At 36.4% G+C, this 16072-nt stretch overlaps 1 protein-coding gene across 13 annotated transcripts in view; it reads right to left on the bottom strand.

Moving 5' to 3' along the window:
• Positions 1 to 16072, bottom strand: part of LOC120539587 (C-terminal-binding protein 2) — a 391023-nt gene that overhangs the window by 36867 nt on the left and 338084 nt on the right. For all 13 annotated transcript variants that reach the window (XM_039769855.1, XM_039769845.1, XM_039769816.1 and 10 more), the window contains 2 exons: positions 12165 to 12319; positions 3261 to 3405 (listed from right to left, as the gene is read on the bottom strand). In XM_039769855.1, the coding sequence (XP_039625789.1) occupies positions 3261 to 3405; positions 12165 to 12319 (300 nt within the window). The remainder of the gene's footprint in view (positions 1 to 3260; positions 3406 to 12164; positions 12320 to 16072) is intronic.

Consider the following 16072-nt stretch of genomic DNA (forward strand, 5'->3'; position numbering starts at 1 on the left):
CAATTTTTTTCATGAGGCTGCAGAGTCTGATTTATTCAACTTTAGCTTTATAATAATTGTTCAATATATTATTAATTTGATTTGTACATATTATAAAAATATAATCATTGTGTTGAGGTTTACTCCTCAGATATCCATCCCCATATCTGAGTATACGAGAAAGTCTAGGGGAGACTAATCCTGATTTTTGAAAATAAAATGACACTGAACGAGAGACTGACTATTAATGTGTTTATGCATTTATTCTATATTTGTTAATTTATCTTTTTTAATTCATATTCATAGCTCAAAATACCTGATATTGTAAAAATAATCCAGTAGCAGAATTATATTTTAAAATATTTGTCCCCCTTTGGTCAATGTTTCTCTCTTTCTCAAAATAGATAGTTGAAATATCATATTCATTTTGTTCTTAACATCAGCCATATCATACATATTGCATACCACGGATTTTTCCTGTCTTGCATCCAAAACTAGGCTACAAGTTTCCTGTGATCCTACTCTAGATAAACAAGTGTAGATAATGTATACAGTGCATCCGGAAAGTATTCACAGCGCATCACTTTTTCCACATTTTGTTGTTACAGTCTTATTCCAAAATGGATTAAATTCATTTTTTTCCTCAGAATTCTACACACAACACCCCATAATGACAACGTGAAAAAAGTTTACTTGAGGTTTTTGCAGATTTGTTAAAAATAAAAAAAACTGAGAAATCACATGTACATAAATATTCACAGTAAAACGTATAGTGTAGTAAGCTTAACATTAAACTCGTATCCAAATCCGTTAAGTGTGCAGTTCTGTGACACAAAACTAAACTCCGTAAGAGCTCCATGCTATAATTACTAAAACTAAACTAAAAACAAAAGATACAAAAATAAAACAGAAATGTCTTTGTGAAATAAAAACTAAATTAAAAGTAAAAATACATGATGAAAATTAAAACTAAACTGAATTTATAAGTAAGGTCAGAAAAAATATAGAAATAAAAACTAATATAAAAAGGCAACACTATAATAAACTTGCTTTGCAGACACTTTTATCACAACCGACTTACAAAAGAGGTACTACACATAATTAAGTAACATTAAGCTAGGGCCTATTTATTCAGCAAGTGTAGTAGAACAAGTAACAAAAATTGATTGCCACAAGTGAGAAAATTTAATAACTAATACATTTACAAACATAGATTTAACAATCGATAAAGCAATTAAACTTAATGTAACAACAAATCAACCAAAAGTATGAAGGCAATGTAGTGCAGTGGTTAAGGCTTTGGACTGTGTGTCCCTAAGCAAGTCACTTCACCTGTCTGTGCTCCACTTAGAAAAAAAAAAGTATTTAATTGTATCTCAAATGTTGTAAGTCTCTTTGGATATAAGTGCCAGAAAAGTAAATGTATGAAAGATCACAAAGTTTTTATTTCCCCCAATAACATCCATAAAAAGTATCTCATGTTACCCTTGTTGCATAATCCACATGTGAAGCCATCCAGTTGTATACTTAAAACATATCAAACAAATTATTTTTTACTAAAATATCATTAAACAAGTCACTTTTGGAAAACATTCTTGTGAATTAAAATGGAATATGCTCAGGCACAAAGAACATTTAAATTTTTGAAATGTATTCTTATCTTCAACCGGATCACCTTTGAATTATTTAGCAGCAGGCTATAAAACTACATGGGTGAATTGATCTCCAGTTTGTTGAAGCATCTCAGATCTGAACAAGTCCAAGGCATATTCTCTTCCAGGTAATGTTTTTACTTGCTTTACTTTAACCTTTAATTTTTAGTTGTGTACAGTCTACCAGTGAACTTTGCACTCTTGCTATCACATGAAACGCAGTATTAGCCAATGGTTAAGCCACCACTCAGCTGACCAATCAATGGGTGGGTTGCGGGGGTCTTCAATTAATTCAATTCCTCATTCACATTTCAACACGTTTCATTTTAATTCACAAGAGTGTTAATCAGCATGTTTGGAATGTTGTGTACATATGAATTTACATATGGATTATATGAAATGAGTCGTGATTTTTTTCATGAAGATTTTGATATTGTTTGATGTTGTCCAAAATTGGTCACCATTGATTTAAAATTCCTACAGAAACTTTTTTTTTTGTGTTCTGCATAAAAAGGTGAGATTTTCCTCTATTATCACTATAAATTACATGGGGAACATATAAAAAATAATATTTTTGGGTGGAGTATTCTTTTAATAATGTGTCCTTATTATACATGGTGCTTTCAGGATACATTTCTAACAGAACAGCAAAAAAACTGTGTTGACTGCTCCCTGACATGCAGCTGGCTGCTCAGTGAGGACCTCCCGACTCAACTTCAATGTGGATTCAAGCACTAAAAGTACAATGTAGGATAGTGCCCTGTCAATGCTTGTCCGGCCATATAATCCTTTACATCTAGAATACATTTCTCTAAGCCACGTGATTCATACACTTCTGTGTTTCCTCAACAAGATAAGAGAACCTCATCTAGTCATACTGGGGGGCTGCTTATAAGTGGGATGGGGAAGGAGTGCCTCTTGTAATGAAGGAAAGGTACCTAAGCCTGAGGCAGATGCCACCACCCACAATGTGTAAAGGGACAAAATACACTACCCACACTATTTATAAAGAGACAAAATGTATTGCTTGTTTGTAATGTATATTAATTGATCTATGAGTTAAGGCAGTATAAGGTATGCAGTTTAAAACAGAATATAATTTTTGAAATCAGCAATGAGGAAAAGCACTTCATGCCATGTATTTGCAAGCAGAGTCATTTCTCTATTGTGAGCCTTAAGCTTCTCATAGTTCAATTTACAATTATGTATTGATTACATGATGATACCATTTGTGTTACTATTGAGCTGTTTTCACTAGGTTAATGATTATAGCATGAAAAAGCACGTTCTGTGTTGGTTTAAGTTCTAAAATGCCATTTGCTAAATAACATTGGGTTTTGTTTTATTCACTCTATATAATTTTCTCCCATAAATAGACTAAATTGCTCAAAAAAGTAAGAAAACTTTGCACTGTTATATTACTAAAATAATAAAAATGTGTGTTAGTCAATTATGTCCCTGAAATCAAATGATTCAGTGACAACTACTGAACTGGTATATGGACAGATTGTTTTATATTAATTATATATGTCAGAGTCACTGATGAAAAATACCTATGGATCAGAAAAGTCACCCTCTACAGGTAGAAGTGACCAGTAACACATGTGATTATAATGTACAAAGAATTACCTAATTCTCCTGCTGCTTTGATGTCAATGTTATCATAGCCACTACCTATTCGGATGATGACTCTTAGTGCCTTGAATTTCTCCAGATCCTCTCGAGTTAGAGTGATGGTATGATACATCATGGCTCCTACAGCTTCATTCAGCACCTAGACAAAGAAACATTAAAGACTTGGGTTAGATTTCAGACCTTACACGTAAGGATAATAATTGAACTTGCATCACAATACAATTAAAAAAACAATGCTCCTTTTGAATATTTTAGAAACCATGTTTTGGAAGGTGACTTTATTTATTTTTTTTGTGAAATGTAGTATTCAAAGAGTAATACCATGCTTCACAACAAATTCTCATAAAGGGAATTAATGGGGCAAACAAGTTTTCTCTAGCTATATTGTCAATACTGGCAAAGGTAACATTTTGATTGTTCTATTAGTGTAACTGAAAATTACGGTATGGCAAATAATTAGTAACTGAATCAGATGGAAACTCTTAATGAAAAAGAAAATACCACAAAGTAAGGAGTGTACAGCCTACTTAATAAAATGATTCATCAGCAAAGCAACAACCACATACACAATGACATTTAAATTTACTATAAAGTCACAAAAGAGTGGCAGTGGTTAGAGTTGCTGCTTCACAAATCCACTGACCACAGTTTGAATTCCAACTCAGGACATTTCCCCTGTGTGATTTGCACATTCTTCCTGTGTCACTGTGAGTTTCCTTTAGGCACTCCGGTTTTCCTTAGGCAGCCCCAAAGATGTACAGGTTAGGTTAACAGATGATTTCAAATTGGCCCTTTTGAGAGTGTGTGTAAATGGGCCCTGTGAGGATCTAGAGCCCTGTCCAGGAATGTTTCAGGTATTATAGCAAAAGATAAAAAAAATTATTTTTTTGGAAGATCATAATGCTGTTTTTATGGAGCAAAAGAAACTGTTGTAACAAAGCCATAATATAGTGTAATAATATACTTGAATATAATGTGATTACAGTAATCCCTCGCTATATCGCGCTTTGACTTTCGCGGTTTCGCTCTATCGCGGATTTTATATGAAAGCATAACTAAATATATAACACGGATTTTTCGCTGCTTCGCAGGTTCTGCGGACAATGTGTCTTTTTACTTCCTGTACATGCTTCCTCAGTTGGTTTGCCCAGTTGATTTCATACAAGGGACGCTATTGGCGGATGACTGAGAAGCTAACCAATCAGAGCACGCAGTTAAGTCCTCCTGACTGAGAAGCTAACCAATCAGAGCACGCAGTTAAGTTCCTGCTTGCTGAATGCAGTGTTAACCAGGAAGTCTCGTCTCGCCCATTCAGCATCAACGTGTTTCGCTGTGTAAAGAGTTGTGCTCTTTTGTGTTTATCTTTGTGCATAGTCAAGCCCTTCATTATGGCTCCAAAACGATCTGCTACTGCTTCAGGGGCCGTGCCCAAGCAAACGGAAGATGTTAACGATTGCCGAAAAGGTAAACGCGTTTTAGATTTGTTGAAGGCTACGATTCTTTTTATTTAAAAAGTAGGAAAGGAATATAAGATCTACAGCCGCAGTGTCCTTTTAACCAGGGTGCAAAACAAGTTGTAAGTGGATGTAATAAGGCAGTAGTCTGGATGGAATCTGCTTTAGGGATTTGGATTGAAGACTGCCAGAAGAAGAACAACGGCAGTGCTACACAATCGCCTGAAGTGGCTCCTTTAAGGGCTGTAACGCTCTCCTTTGTTGTGCAGTAAAATAAAACTCATTGTTATCGGACAAGTCATCGTGTCATTGTTGGTGAGTAACCATAATTAATTTTCTACTTACAGTACTTAGTACATGTACGTACGTTTAGTGTCACTGTACACACACATTTACTGTATACTATTTTTGTTGCATTGTACGTATTTATTGCTGGTGGCATGTCTATCGTAATGGCTGTAACATGTGATATCGGAGACACTCAATATCTTTAAAATAATATTTAGGTTTTACTGTATATAAACAGTGTGTTTATATACATAATTTCAATGAATCTTACCTAATATCTAAGAGAATACAAAGGGATTATGCTGTATATCTCTGCAGGGAATATTTATAAACAGTGTGGAAGAGTTTATAAGGGCTTAAAATATATAAAAATAACCATACAAACATATGGTTTCTACTTCGGGGATTTTCACCTATCGCGGCGGGGTCTGGAACGCAACCCCTGCGATCGAAGAGGGATTACTGTAACACAGAATTACCAGAGCCTACGAAAAAAACTCGTACATCCGTCCCACCTTAAATCGCTTCTCACCTCTCTGTCAGCGTCTTTTGTCCTTTAAATGTGTTGATAAACAGCAAGCAGTTTGCTATCCCATCCCCCACCGGTGCATAGTTTTCTCAGCTCAAGTTTGAGAAAGAGTGAGAAGACGGAATTTTTTCGTAGGCTCTGGTAATTCTAGTGTTGAGAGCATGGTAAGCAGGCCCTTCATAAATTACTGCAGGCTGTTATATCATCATGTAAAGCACTTTGAGCTACACTGTTTGTATGAAAATGTGCTATATAAATAAATGCTGTTGTTGTTATATTAGATGCTTAGGAGTTAAGACGTAGTTTTCTGTAATGTAAATTAATAATCACACTAGAAGTAACTTGTAATTTGTACTGAACATATTTCACTGTACTCTTTACAGTCAACAGTATGCATTCAGGTTAAAAGGTGTTCCTAAATTTTTTCCAGTGTGAGTTTAAGCTGAACAATATTAACTTAAATTAGTATTGGGATTATTTTGAGATGATGAGATATGAGAAAAATGAGATATTCAATATTTCTTGATATGTTCTAAAAGCACCTTAAACACTATATATACATGTATGCATGTTTTCTATACAGAGTGTCACCTCATATTTATACCCCAGTGAAAAAGGAAGTCATGGCTGTACAGTAGGGGTGCCAATGACAGTGTTAAAAGGTATATTTTTCTTAATATTTTGAATGAAGGATCAAGATGATAAACAATGCAGCCCTTTTCAGTGCCCATTTTGATTTATTTACCAAGGGTTATTAAGCTGCCAAAGATATTTTGTGTAACAACTATTTACTATAAATGAAGTGTAATAAGCTGCTGCCAGACTGCACTGTATTTTCAGTTTGGAAGTACAAAGGAAATCCTAGAAATGAACGTTGGACCACAAGCACTGCTTATATGTACAAAAACAGGCATGTCTGACAATAATAATACAGTGAATCAAAATTCAAATTAAAAGTATATATCTTCAACCTTGCGTTAATGATTCTGGACATATACATTTTTATGTGCTTTTTAAAACATAATTATTATGGTAAAGGCTGTAGTGGCAGCCCCAGGACAAACAGGAAAAAAAAAACTCGGAATGGTACTCAGACCACTATCATTTAAATATTAGACCCTCCAAAATCCAGATCATTTGCATCACTGTCTTTGTTTCAATCTCGTACCGATGGCTTGGATGTAAAGTCTTTCTCAGGACAGTGAGCCATAAAAGCAGAAACAAAAGGAGCTGAAATCCTTATTAGCCACACAAGTGCTGGTACGGTGCTTCACTACATTATTATTAATACTTTTACTTTTTTCCCTCATGCATCCGCAAATCCTGATGTACTTATGACACTGCTACGTGGGTCCAGCTTGCAACACTCAGCTGGAATCCTGAGTTTCAAATATATTACTACGTGTCATGCTGCTGCCAAATGGGCATAGACAAAGTGGTTTAAAATGGGTGAAAATATCTAGTGAAATAAGACAGCAGTCAAGAGGTAGTTAGGTCGAAGACAGACTTATTTTATTATTTTGCAGGTGTCCAATGGGCAGTGGCAGTGTACCATTTATATTGTGAATAAAAAGCCAGTCTGGATCTGTGGACTCCTCCAGAAAAACTGGATCATCACAGTATCAATTTAGGGTTTGCAAAATATGTGTGCTTTTTTTCTCCTTTAGAGCAATATTTTAATAAAGCAGCAATATTTAATAAAGGTGGCCTGAATACACCTTGCTGTTTTAGACATTATGTGTAAAGCCAACTGCCATGTAAAACACAGACTAATTATGGAACACGGCGTCTTGGCTGGCGAGGCCCTTTAAAGATGGGGTTTTATATCAATGTAATAAAAGGCAAATTTAAGTGATGGCAATTGCCTTCCATTTGCCTTACTGAAAAAGTTTTAGCAATAAACAACAGTCAGAGATCTCAGATTTATGAGTGAAAGGGTCAGAATGAGATGAAATATGATACTTTTAGGGGACAGAGGAACTGTTCAGAAAAACTGCTCTGAATTTACTTGTAGATCAAAGTGCTGGGTAATAACAGAAAAAAAAAACAGTACATTGTGAAGGGGTCTAGCTGTAAGTTTTGCTAATAAAGATAACAAGCTAACCACTCAAAATTACAAATGGCTGTTCATGAAAACAGATCTGTGAAACACTGCAGCTTTGCACAGCGAGTCTGGAGTAACATAATGACAAAATTAGTTTGGATAAAACAAACAACCGCTCTTTGACAATCGAATCTCAGCTTCTGCCTTCGAACAATACCTTTTTGAAATAAATTCAAATTATATTAGAATAGCAACGTTTGATCTGACAGCTGTAACAGACAATAGGTGATGTGATGCTTAACCTGACTTGAAAAAACAACAAAAAACACTTGTATAATGTGTTGTTCAGATCTGATTGCCAAGTTGCAGATTTATATTTTAATACCATAAATACTACTGTCATAAACAAAAGGTCCAAAACAATTTTTAATATGTTTAACATTTTGGTTAATTTACTTGTGAAGGAGGTGATATTGTACCACATTAACTTGCATGTCATGGAAGACTTGCTGTGATGTGCGGTAACGAAACTTTAATTATATATTTGCAGTAATTTAATTTTAGGCCCTTTATGGTCCCAAAGTAGAATGGGGCCAGATATATTAACGTGGTGTAGAGCTTGGCCGATATGGATTTTTTAGATCGATAATGATATTGAGCAGTAAAGATAACCGATTACCAATGCATAGTGTTCAAGTATTGTGTTTAAGTATTGGGTTTTCCTGTAAAAAATCTGAATGAAAAAGAAGAGATTAAATGAATGATGGTGTCACGTGAACATGTTTTAATTTAAGATTTATGCAGGTTAAATTAGCATTTTTTTCTTTTATGATCCCAAAGCACAGAGATAACTGACATTTGTTATATTCTCTTACGTATACACTACAGGTGCCATGAGCATAAGTGTCTAATTATTAAAATTATGCTTATAAAGAATAATAGAGCCCTTGTTGACTTGAATATGAAGAATAAACTGACAAGCTGCTTTATTATGCACTCGCTTCTGTTGGTTACATACATTAAATTGAAATGTAATTTATATATATATGTATATTTTTTTAGCTTTTAAAATTTTTCCAGTTAGATTTAGACATACTACAATTGCTAAAAGAATTTCTGTTTATTAGACTATTGGAACATTTAAATTTGCATAGCTCCCAGACTTCCACTTGTTGAGTCTAACACTAACCTCTCACATTAGCAGATTCTGCAGACAAACGTAAAAAAGCAGTGAGGAGAATAAGCTAAGACAGTAGGCTTGAAAACAAGATAGGTGATAATCGCAAAAAAAGTAGCATTTGAATGCAATTTAATAACAAAAACAACATAAAGGTGCCAATCATAAGTCATAGTATTGTAAAATTTAATTGACATTTAAAAACAGTAGTTGTCCTGAATAAAAAGATTTTTGGGAGCCAAAAGATTCAGCTTTTGCTCATTAGCTGAACCAAATGATGTTGATGTTTTTCAGTTGATTCAATGAAAAAATGTCAGTATTCCCCTTGACAATCTGAGCTTTATTTTTTTTTACTTCTGCAGTTGTCTGCTTGCATAAACTTTTTTTAACTGCAGCATTCAGAGAAGTCACAGGGCTTGTTTAACAGCTTTTCTCACAGCTCATATACAGCCAGTAAGGACCACGCATATAGTGTGGCAAAAAAAAACTCAGTTTATTTTAATATAGCTCTGTGCAAAAGTGAACATTTCTCCTTTGCAAGGGTGTGTAACATATGAAGACTGTTCGTTTGTTCAAATATATTCACAGCCAGCAAGGTATTTTGGTAAAGCTACTTATCTGCATAACAAACAGGAGTCGTTTGGGTGCCCCAGTAACGTGCAAACTTTTCCAAAAGCAAAGAATTTCAGTTACATTTATGGAGAAAGAACTGCCAGTTTGAAACCATGCTACTGAGTTGACAATAAACAGCAGTTTGCTGTGCATTTATTGATAAATAAATTGTCTTATCAAGCAATCGCTGTAATTTTCGAAGGAAGGTCTAGATGCTTAAGAAAGCTAAACCTCTGCTCTTTGAAAGCTGAGAGACTGACCACTTAAAAGACTGAACATGTCACTTTGATAAGACAGAAGATGCTGGAATACTGGCAATTGCTTGTCTGCAAACTAGTGTTGGTGCTCTATCAAACAATTACTGCTACATACAGAGACAAATCTTTAACTCTATGCTGATTCTTAGCAGCCAAACACCACTCCTTTGAAACAATAGAATGAAAACTTAATGCACACCAGGAGCAGGCTATACAGCAGTCATTTATCAGGGGTAAAGACACTGGAGAAATGTAGGAAAACATGGAATACAGCATTTTAATAGGACAATTAAGAACGTCAAGTATAATAGTAAGTAAAAAAATCACTCTGTTCAGTCCGGGGGATAATGGCTATAACTTCACAGATACAATAGTAATTGCAAAAATACAAAGACGCTGTGACTATGCAACGATTCAGCACATATACAGTAGGTCTTAATCACAATCTGTCCAGTTGCGAGAAGCAGATTATAGATATGTGATACAGTACCTGTCAAATAATACAAAGAGTACACGACACGTGTCTCGCCCTAATTGGGGCTCATCAGCTGTAAGCACCTTTGCTTCCCCTTACAGACCTCGAACCTCACATATCTATGACCTGCTTCTTACAACTGAGAGGATGTGGTGGATGTTTGCTGATATATATATACACTAATATAATATAAATTTTATAGAAATATGTATTTTATTAACTTTCTCAATTGAAGGTGGGACTACAGGGAGCCACAGTGAGGAACCATCCTTGGAAATGATACCAGTCCTTTGGAGATCATGCTCACATACACACATGGGGACAATTTAGAACCAAATTACCTTAACACACACATTTTGGAAAAAAATCTCAAAGAAATCCCAATTTAAAATAGAGAACATGCAGACTTCACAAGAAGAATGGATGATTGGGAAACCTAAACTGCTGCACAGCTATGCTATCCTGGAAGTAAACAAAATGTATGAGATGATTTGACTGTGCCTATTTTAGTATCTCATATTTGGTTTTCTGTCTGGTTTAACTGATTTTTTTGTAACAGCAAATAAACAATTTAATCATTTGAAGTCTGGGTGTACCAGCACACAACAAACAGAGACAGTCAGATTAACTGAATTATAGTTTAATTTGTCACTAATTAAATAAATTAAGTACATTTATCCTAGTAGAACATGTTTCCAAAATCATAGAAACAGTAAAGCAACAAGAACTGCAAAGTATTATACTTAGTTTATTTTATAATTTAATATCCATATGTTATTATTTAATTAATTATTACTATTATTTATCTCAGTTACACTCTAAAATTGTTCAGAAATGCACATCTGTGGTGATTCTGAAGGTTGCCTGTTCAGCTTTGTCCATTTTATGTTTGTAAATCGAAGGTCCTTCAGCGTTATAGAAAGATAATCAATCATTTGCAAGAGGAATGTGTACTGTTGCAGTCAACACAAAAATAATTTCTAGACAAAATTCTTAAGATTATGGAGTAAGATTTTATTGCATGTTTTGAATGTAGGATTGGGTTTTTATATGTTGCTGACTAGATCAAAGAAAACTTTCACCAAAGCTAAACTAAGATTAAAAAGAAGTAAATAAAAGCTAAATGTTTACTTAGAATTAACTTTATATAATGGCAAAAAAGCAACTTTGCCAGAACTGTTATTGAAACATTTAAAGGCAGCTGGAAAGAAGACCTATGATAGCACTCTCTTGAGTCCAACAGTAGAATCTGCTTTAAGCTGAATGTGTTCCCCCAAGTGAGACAGGGTGTCATGCAAAAGGTGTGGAGACACTGTTCATGACAGCCTACAGCTTAGCCAGCATTCTTCCGTCTGCTATTAACTCCAGCCTAGTGTCAAAAAACAGAACCTGCTTTCCAGATTAGCTCAAGTCTGTTGTCGACTCCAGTTCTCATACCACTGGGTAAAAGCACTTGTAAACCCAGAGTTATTTAATTAATGAACAGGTGTTCTCATTCTGCCCATGCCAATGGGTTCAAGCCATTTCAGGAAATACTGCCAACTTTGGCCTTTTCTGTAAATGGTTTCTGAGTTTGCAGTCCAAATCTCAATTCTATTGGGGTAAATATCCAAGTACTTATATACCTGGGCCACCTCTTCTGCTATACCTGGATAGAAATGATTTAAAATAATGTGCAATGTGTATTTTTCTCTTATTCTTCCCTTCTATGTAATTTCCCATCTGTATTTTCTGTCTGCAACTACAATTATTTAAATACAGTGTTTCACATAAATTCAGTGTTTCAAAAGGTATAAGGCAAAAAAACCCTCCTTTGAAAAGGTGCAATATAAAATAATTTTAATTCATTTCTTGTGTGTTCCTAGACTGTATCAAGAAAGATTATGTCACAGAACATAACAAAAAAATGTAATGGAAAAGGAGCACATTACACAGAGTACATAGTACAGCTGAAATCATAAGATTACAAGACATAGTTAACACACCATAACCTCCTAACAGGACCTGCTAACCTGTCACAAAAGCAGTCACCTAATTATTTAAGCTCAAGAATTTCTGATACCTTTTCATGTATCTCCTGTGTAGATTGTGCATCACAAAATGCCACCGTGGCCAAATCCTTAAGGATGGGCATCTCTACCGTACAATCCCTCCCATCGAGTAGTGCTACTAATGGACGAGGGTGCATGGGTCCATTCATGATCTGAGGACGGATGCCTGCAAAACAAAAGAAAATGCATTTAATGGTTTGCACGTCAGCTAGTGTCACCTACTAAGCAAACTAGCAAAAATGCTTACTTAAGCAGATAGCAGACGTGTCAGCACAGCTTAGCAGGTATTACACCGTATTTAAATTAATAATGCCTAGCACATATATATTAATGATAAAAATCAGTGAGCATATTGATAAGAGCAAAATAAAACTTAGATGAGCTTGGCTGTACCGACACACTTTGAAAATATTTTTGTAAATTTAAAACACATGTAAGTTGAAGAATACTGTTACATCCAGAACAAATTCTAAACTGTGCATACAAATTCTTTATTTAGTACAAATTAGCATTGTACTAACATAGTAAGTATATAATGCACACCTTTTGTCCTGGAAAACTATCATCTGGTACTTAAGAAGGGACAAAGTGAATCCAGACAAAAGCTAAATCAAACAGTTTTACTGAGACCCAACAGTTGGTTGTACATCTATTTTCATAAAGAAAGATAATCAGAAAAAGGAAACAATCAAACGTCATGTATGTGTTGAAGGCATGGACATAAACTAAAAGGAATGCTTTGATCTAAAATAATGGCAATAACAATAATGAAAGAATATTTCCTACAGGTTTCCACAATGTTCACACACCTGCACTTCCAGCTTTTGCATTTCTACTTCTTCAGGTATGCAGCCATCTCACCGAGGCACAAGTTCAGTGTGACCAAACATTTACTCCAAACACATTACAGTTTGAAGTTGCAGGCAGACTTTGACTTTACATGAGGTGGTCTCACAGCATATTCTATACTCCTTGATGGCTACAAAGAGAAGGCATATGCAAAAACAACTTTCTAGTTCCATTCATACATTACTTTAATAATTTTGCAGATAAAAAGTCTTGTTTAAAAGAGGTAAGGCGCATGTTATGATACAGTACATTGCCGCACCCACCACATGAGAAACCAACTCAGGATCCCAGATTAGGACCCGAGTGCAGCCATGGGTGACATCTCAGCACCACACTAGTTCAGATGGAATGGAACAGTGTGAGGTTTTTTATGGTGGCCGGAGTGCCAATTCTGCCACCAATCCCCAGGTTTTACCTGGAGGGCCTATGTGCATGGCTGCATGAAGATTAACGTCATACCCAGGATGGAGCAATTGCAGGTTAAGGGCCTTGCTCAAGGGCCCAACGAAGAAGAGTCACTTTTGGAATTTACGGGAAACCTTCCGAATAGCAGTGCAGATCACTAGCTTCAGAGCGACCACTCTGCCCCTTGTTTAGTAGGACAGGAAAAAAGATTAGTAGATGGTATACAGTATGTGACTTCTCTGACCATGGCTTCCTACATAACAAGTATTTAACGCAAGGGAGGCTTTGCCAAGCCAAGGCCATAATTACTGTAATCTTACTAATATGTTTTGTCACAAAGTGTACAAGGCAAAAAAAATTAAATGCAAGTCATTGGTGTGGGGGTGGAGGGGTGAAGGGACGGGACATAGAAAATTACACCAGGGCCCTGGGTTTGAGGCTCAACATGGTGTGGTGTATGGCCGGCCGTTTATCCTGGACAATACCCCCAAGCCGCCAGGTGGAGCCCTCCCAGAAGTATGGAGGTTCCCTAAAGACCAGCAGGGCATCATGAACATTGCAGTTTTTATACGCAGCCCTGCTGGATGCCATGGGGGCCACTAGGAGACGCTGCAGGGGGGAACAACAGTTATTTACCCTACGCCCAGGAAGTACGACCAAGTCACATGGACAAAAGGAATGACATGCTTCCGGGGTGAAGAAAAGGACTTTTTACCTGACCCGGAAGTGATACAAGATCACATGGATTGGGAACACTTACGGGTCAGGGAATATAAAAGGACTGTGGGCGCTCCAAGATGGCGAGCTGAGCTGGGTGGAAGGGTGGCAACGCATCTAGGAGTCGGAGGATTGGATTACTGTGTTAATTGTGATTGTTTATGAGTATTGTGGAGGAGAGGGTGCTTTGTGTACTGTGGCAATTTAATAAAGTGGATTATTGGACTTTTACCTGGTGTCTGGAGTCATGGACAGGGGTTCAAGGGAGCGATAGCGCCCCCTATCTGTCACAATGGTTATCATCTGAGGAGTTTGTACATTCCTTTCATGTCTACATGGGTATTCTCCGGATATTCTGGTTTCATTCTGTAACCCAAAGGTGTGAAATACATTGTCCTTATCAAGTTGCAGTGGTGACTCACAATATTGTAAGCACTGACAATGACACAGTCTGGCAAAGGGACAGGGATATCTAGCACCTGCTAACTCATCTGCCTTCCACCATTTTGTGAGAGCACTGCAAATTTCTAAACAACTCTCCACTGCCACTCTGTTTTGCTTAGCTGTCCCCTGCCTCTTGTTAATCCAGAGCACCATTTTTGACAGGGTCTACCGATCCCAAAAGCCACTCTCTGCCAGTCAATATACAGCAAATTCAGACAGTATTCAGATTCCCTTCACTTTTTTCACATGTTGTTATGTTGCAGCCTTCTGCTAAAATTCACTTTTCCCTCATCAAACAAAACTTAATACCTAAGAATGACAAAGCAAAAACAGGATTTTAGTAAATTTTGAAAAATATCTCTATATATAAAAGAAAATCCTGGAATGTAAAAGCCAGGCAACGAGACGTGATCTTCTCGGAAGTTCTCGAAAGACATTTTAAAGACCCGCGAGATGAAAGAGAATGGGCAAAAAAAAAAAAAAACAAATCAGTAGTGTAACGGGAAGCAGCACACACCACCGATACAGGTGTCTCAGTGCATATAAAGTGTATAACGGACAATATGTTATAAGTGAAACGTCGACGAATAAAAGATCTCATTAGCGCAAAAAAAAAAAGGAAATTAATCAGGACCAGGTGTCATTGAAAAAATAGCTGGTCAAAGCAAGGTCAGAAATAAAAGGAAAAGAGCAGAAGAAAAGTATTTTTGCTTTCGCATCATTCAATGCACAAAACGTAGATTTACACAATAATGGAACATACAATATGAGAATCTGTGGACCCGCAACAGTTAAAGCAACGACAAGTTTAATTTAAAAGAAAACACAATTCGGTGAGGTGTATATTTATGATCACGGAGAAGCGATCACAACGTGAGCAGCAGAGACACAAACTAGCGGCTGCGGTCAGCGGCTGTACAGGCTTTAAAAATATCATTGCGCTGCCCTTCTCGCAATTCTCGCAAACCACCCTCCCCCCGGACAATGGGAACAGAGTTATATGTCCTGCACAAAAAAGAATTTAACCATGCCCGGGGTCGGAAATAAAGGACAACTATTGTTTTTACACCGTCACGCGAGACCACGCAGTGAGCCATCATTTAAAAGAAGTTCACAGACACCAAACCTAACAGTTGTTGGACTGCATTTTGCAGACAAGCATCATGTGCTCCCAGCTCTTAAAACAACGACATGCGACTGGCAGAAGAGGCAGCTCGCAAGCAGCAAAAAGACAGCAAATGATCCAAAGACATATCCTTAGCGTACATTTAGCCAAACCCCCCCCTTCACAACAAAGAGATGTAACCACGCATGGGCCGGAAATAAAGGACAAGTATAGTTTTTACAAAAGTTTTTAAAGTAAAAGTGAAAATAATGCATATGTAATAATTCACAAGAAAATTACAATCTCTTTAAATTGTATATTGCCTGCCTAAGGTAAAGTCATCCTTGATGGAGGATCGCAGGAATCGTGGGAAAGAGGGGTACTTTCATCGGATTAGCG

Source organism: Polypterus senegalus, chromosome 1 (genome assembly GCF_016835505.1).
Source record: "Polypterus senegalus isolate Bchr_013 chromosome 1, ASM1683550v1, whole genome shotgun sequence".
NCBI lineage: Eukaryota > Metazoa > Chordata > Cladistia > Polypteriformes > Polypteridae > Polypterus > Polypterus senegalus.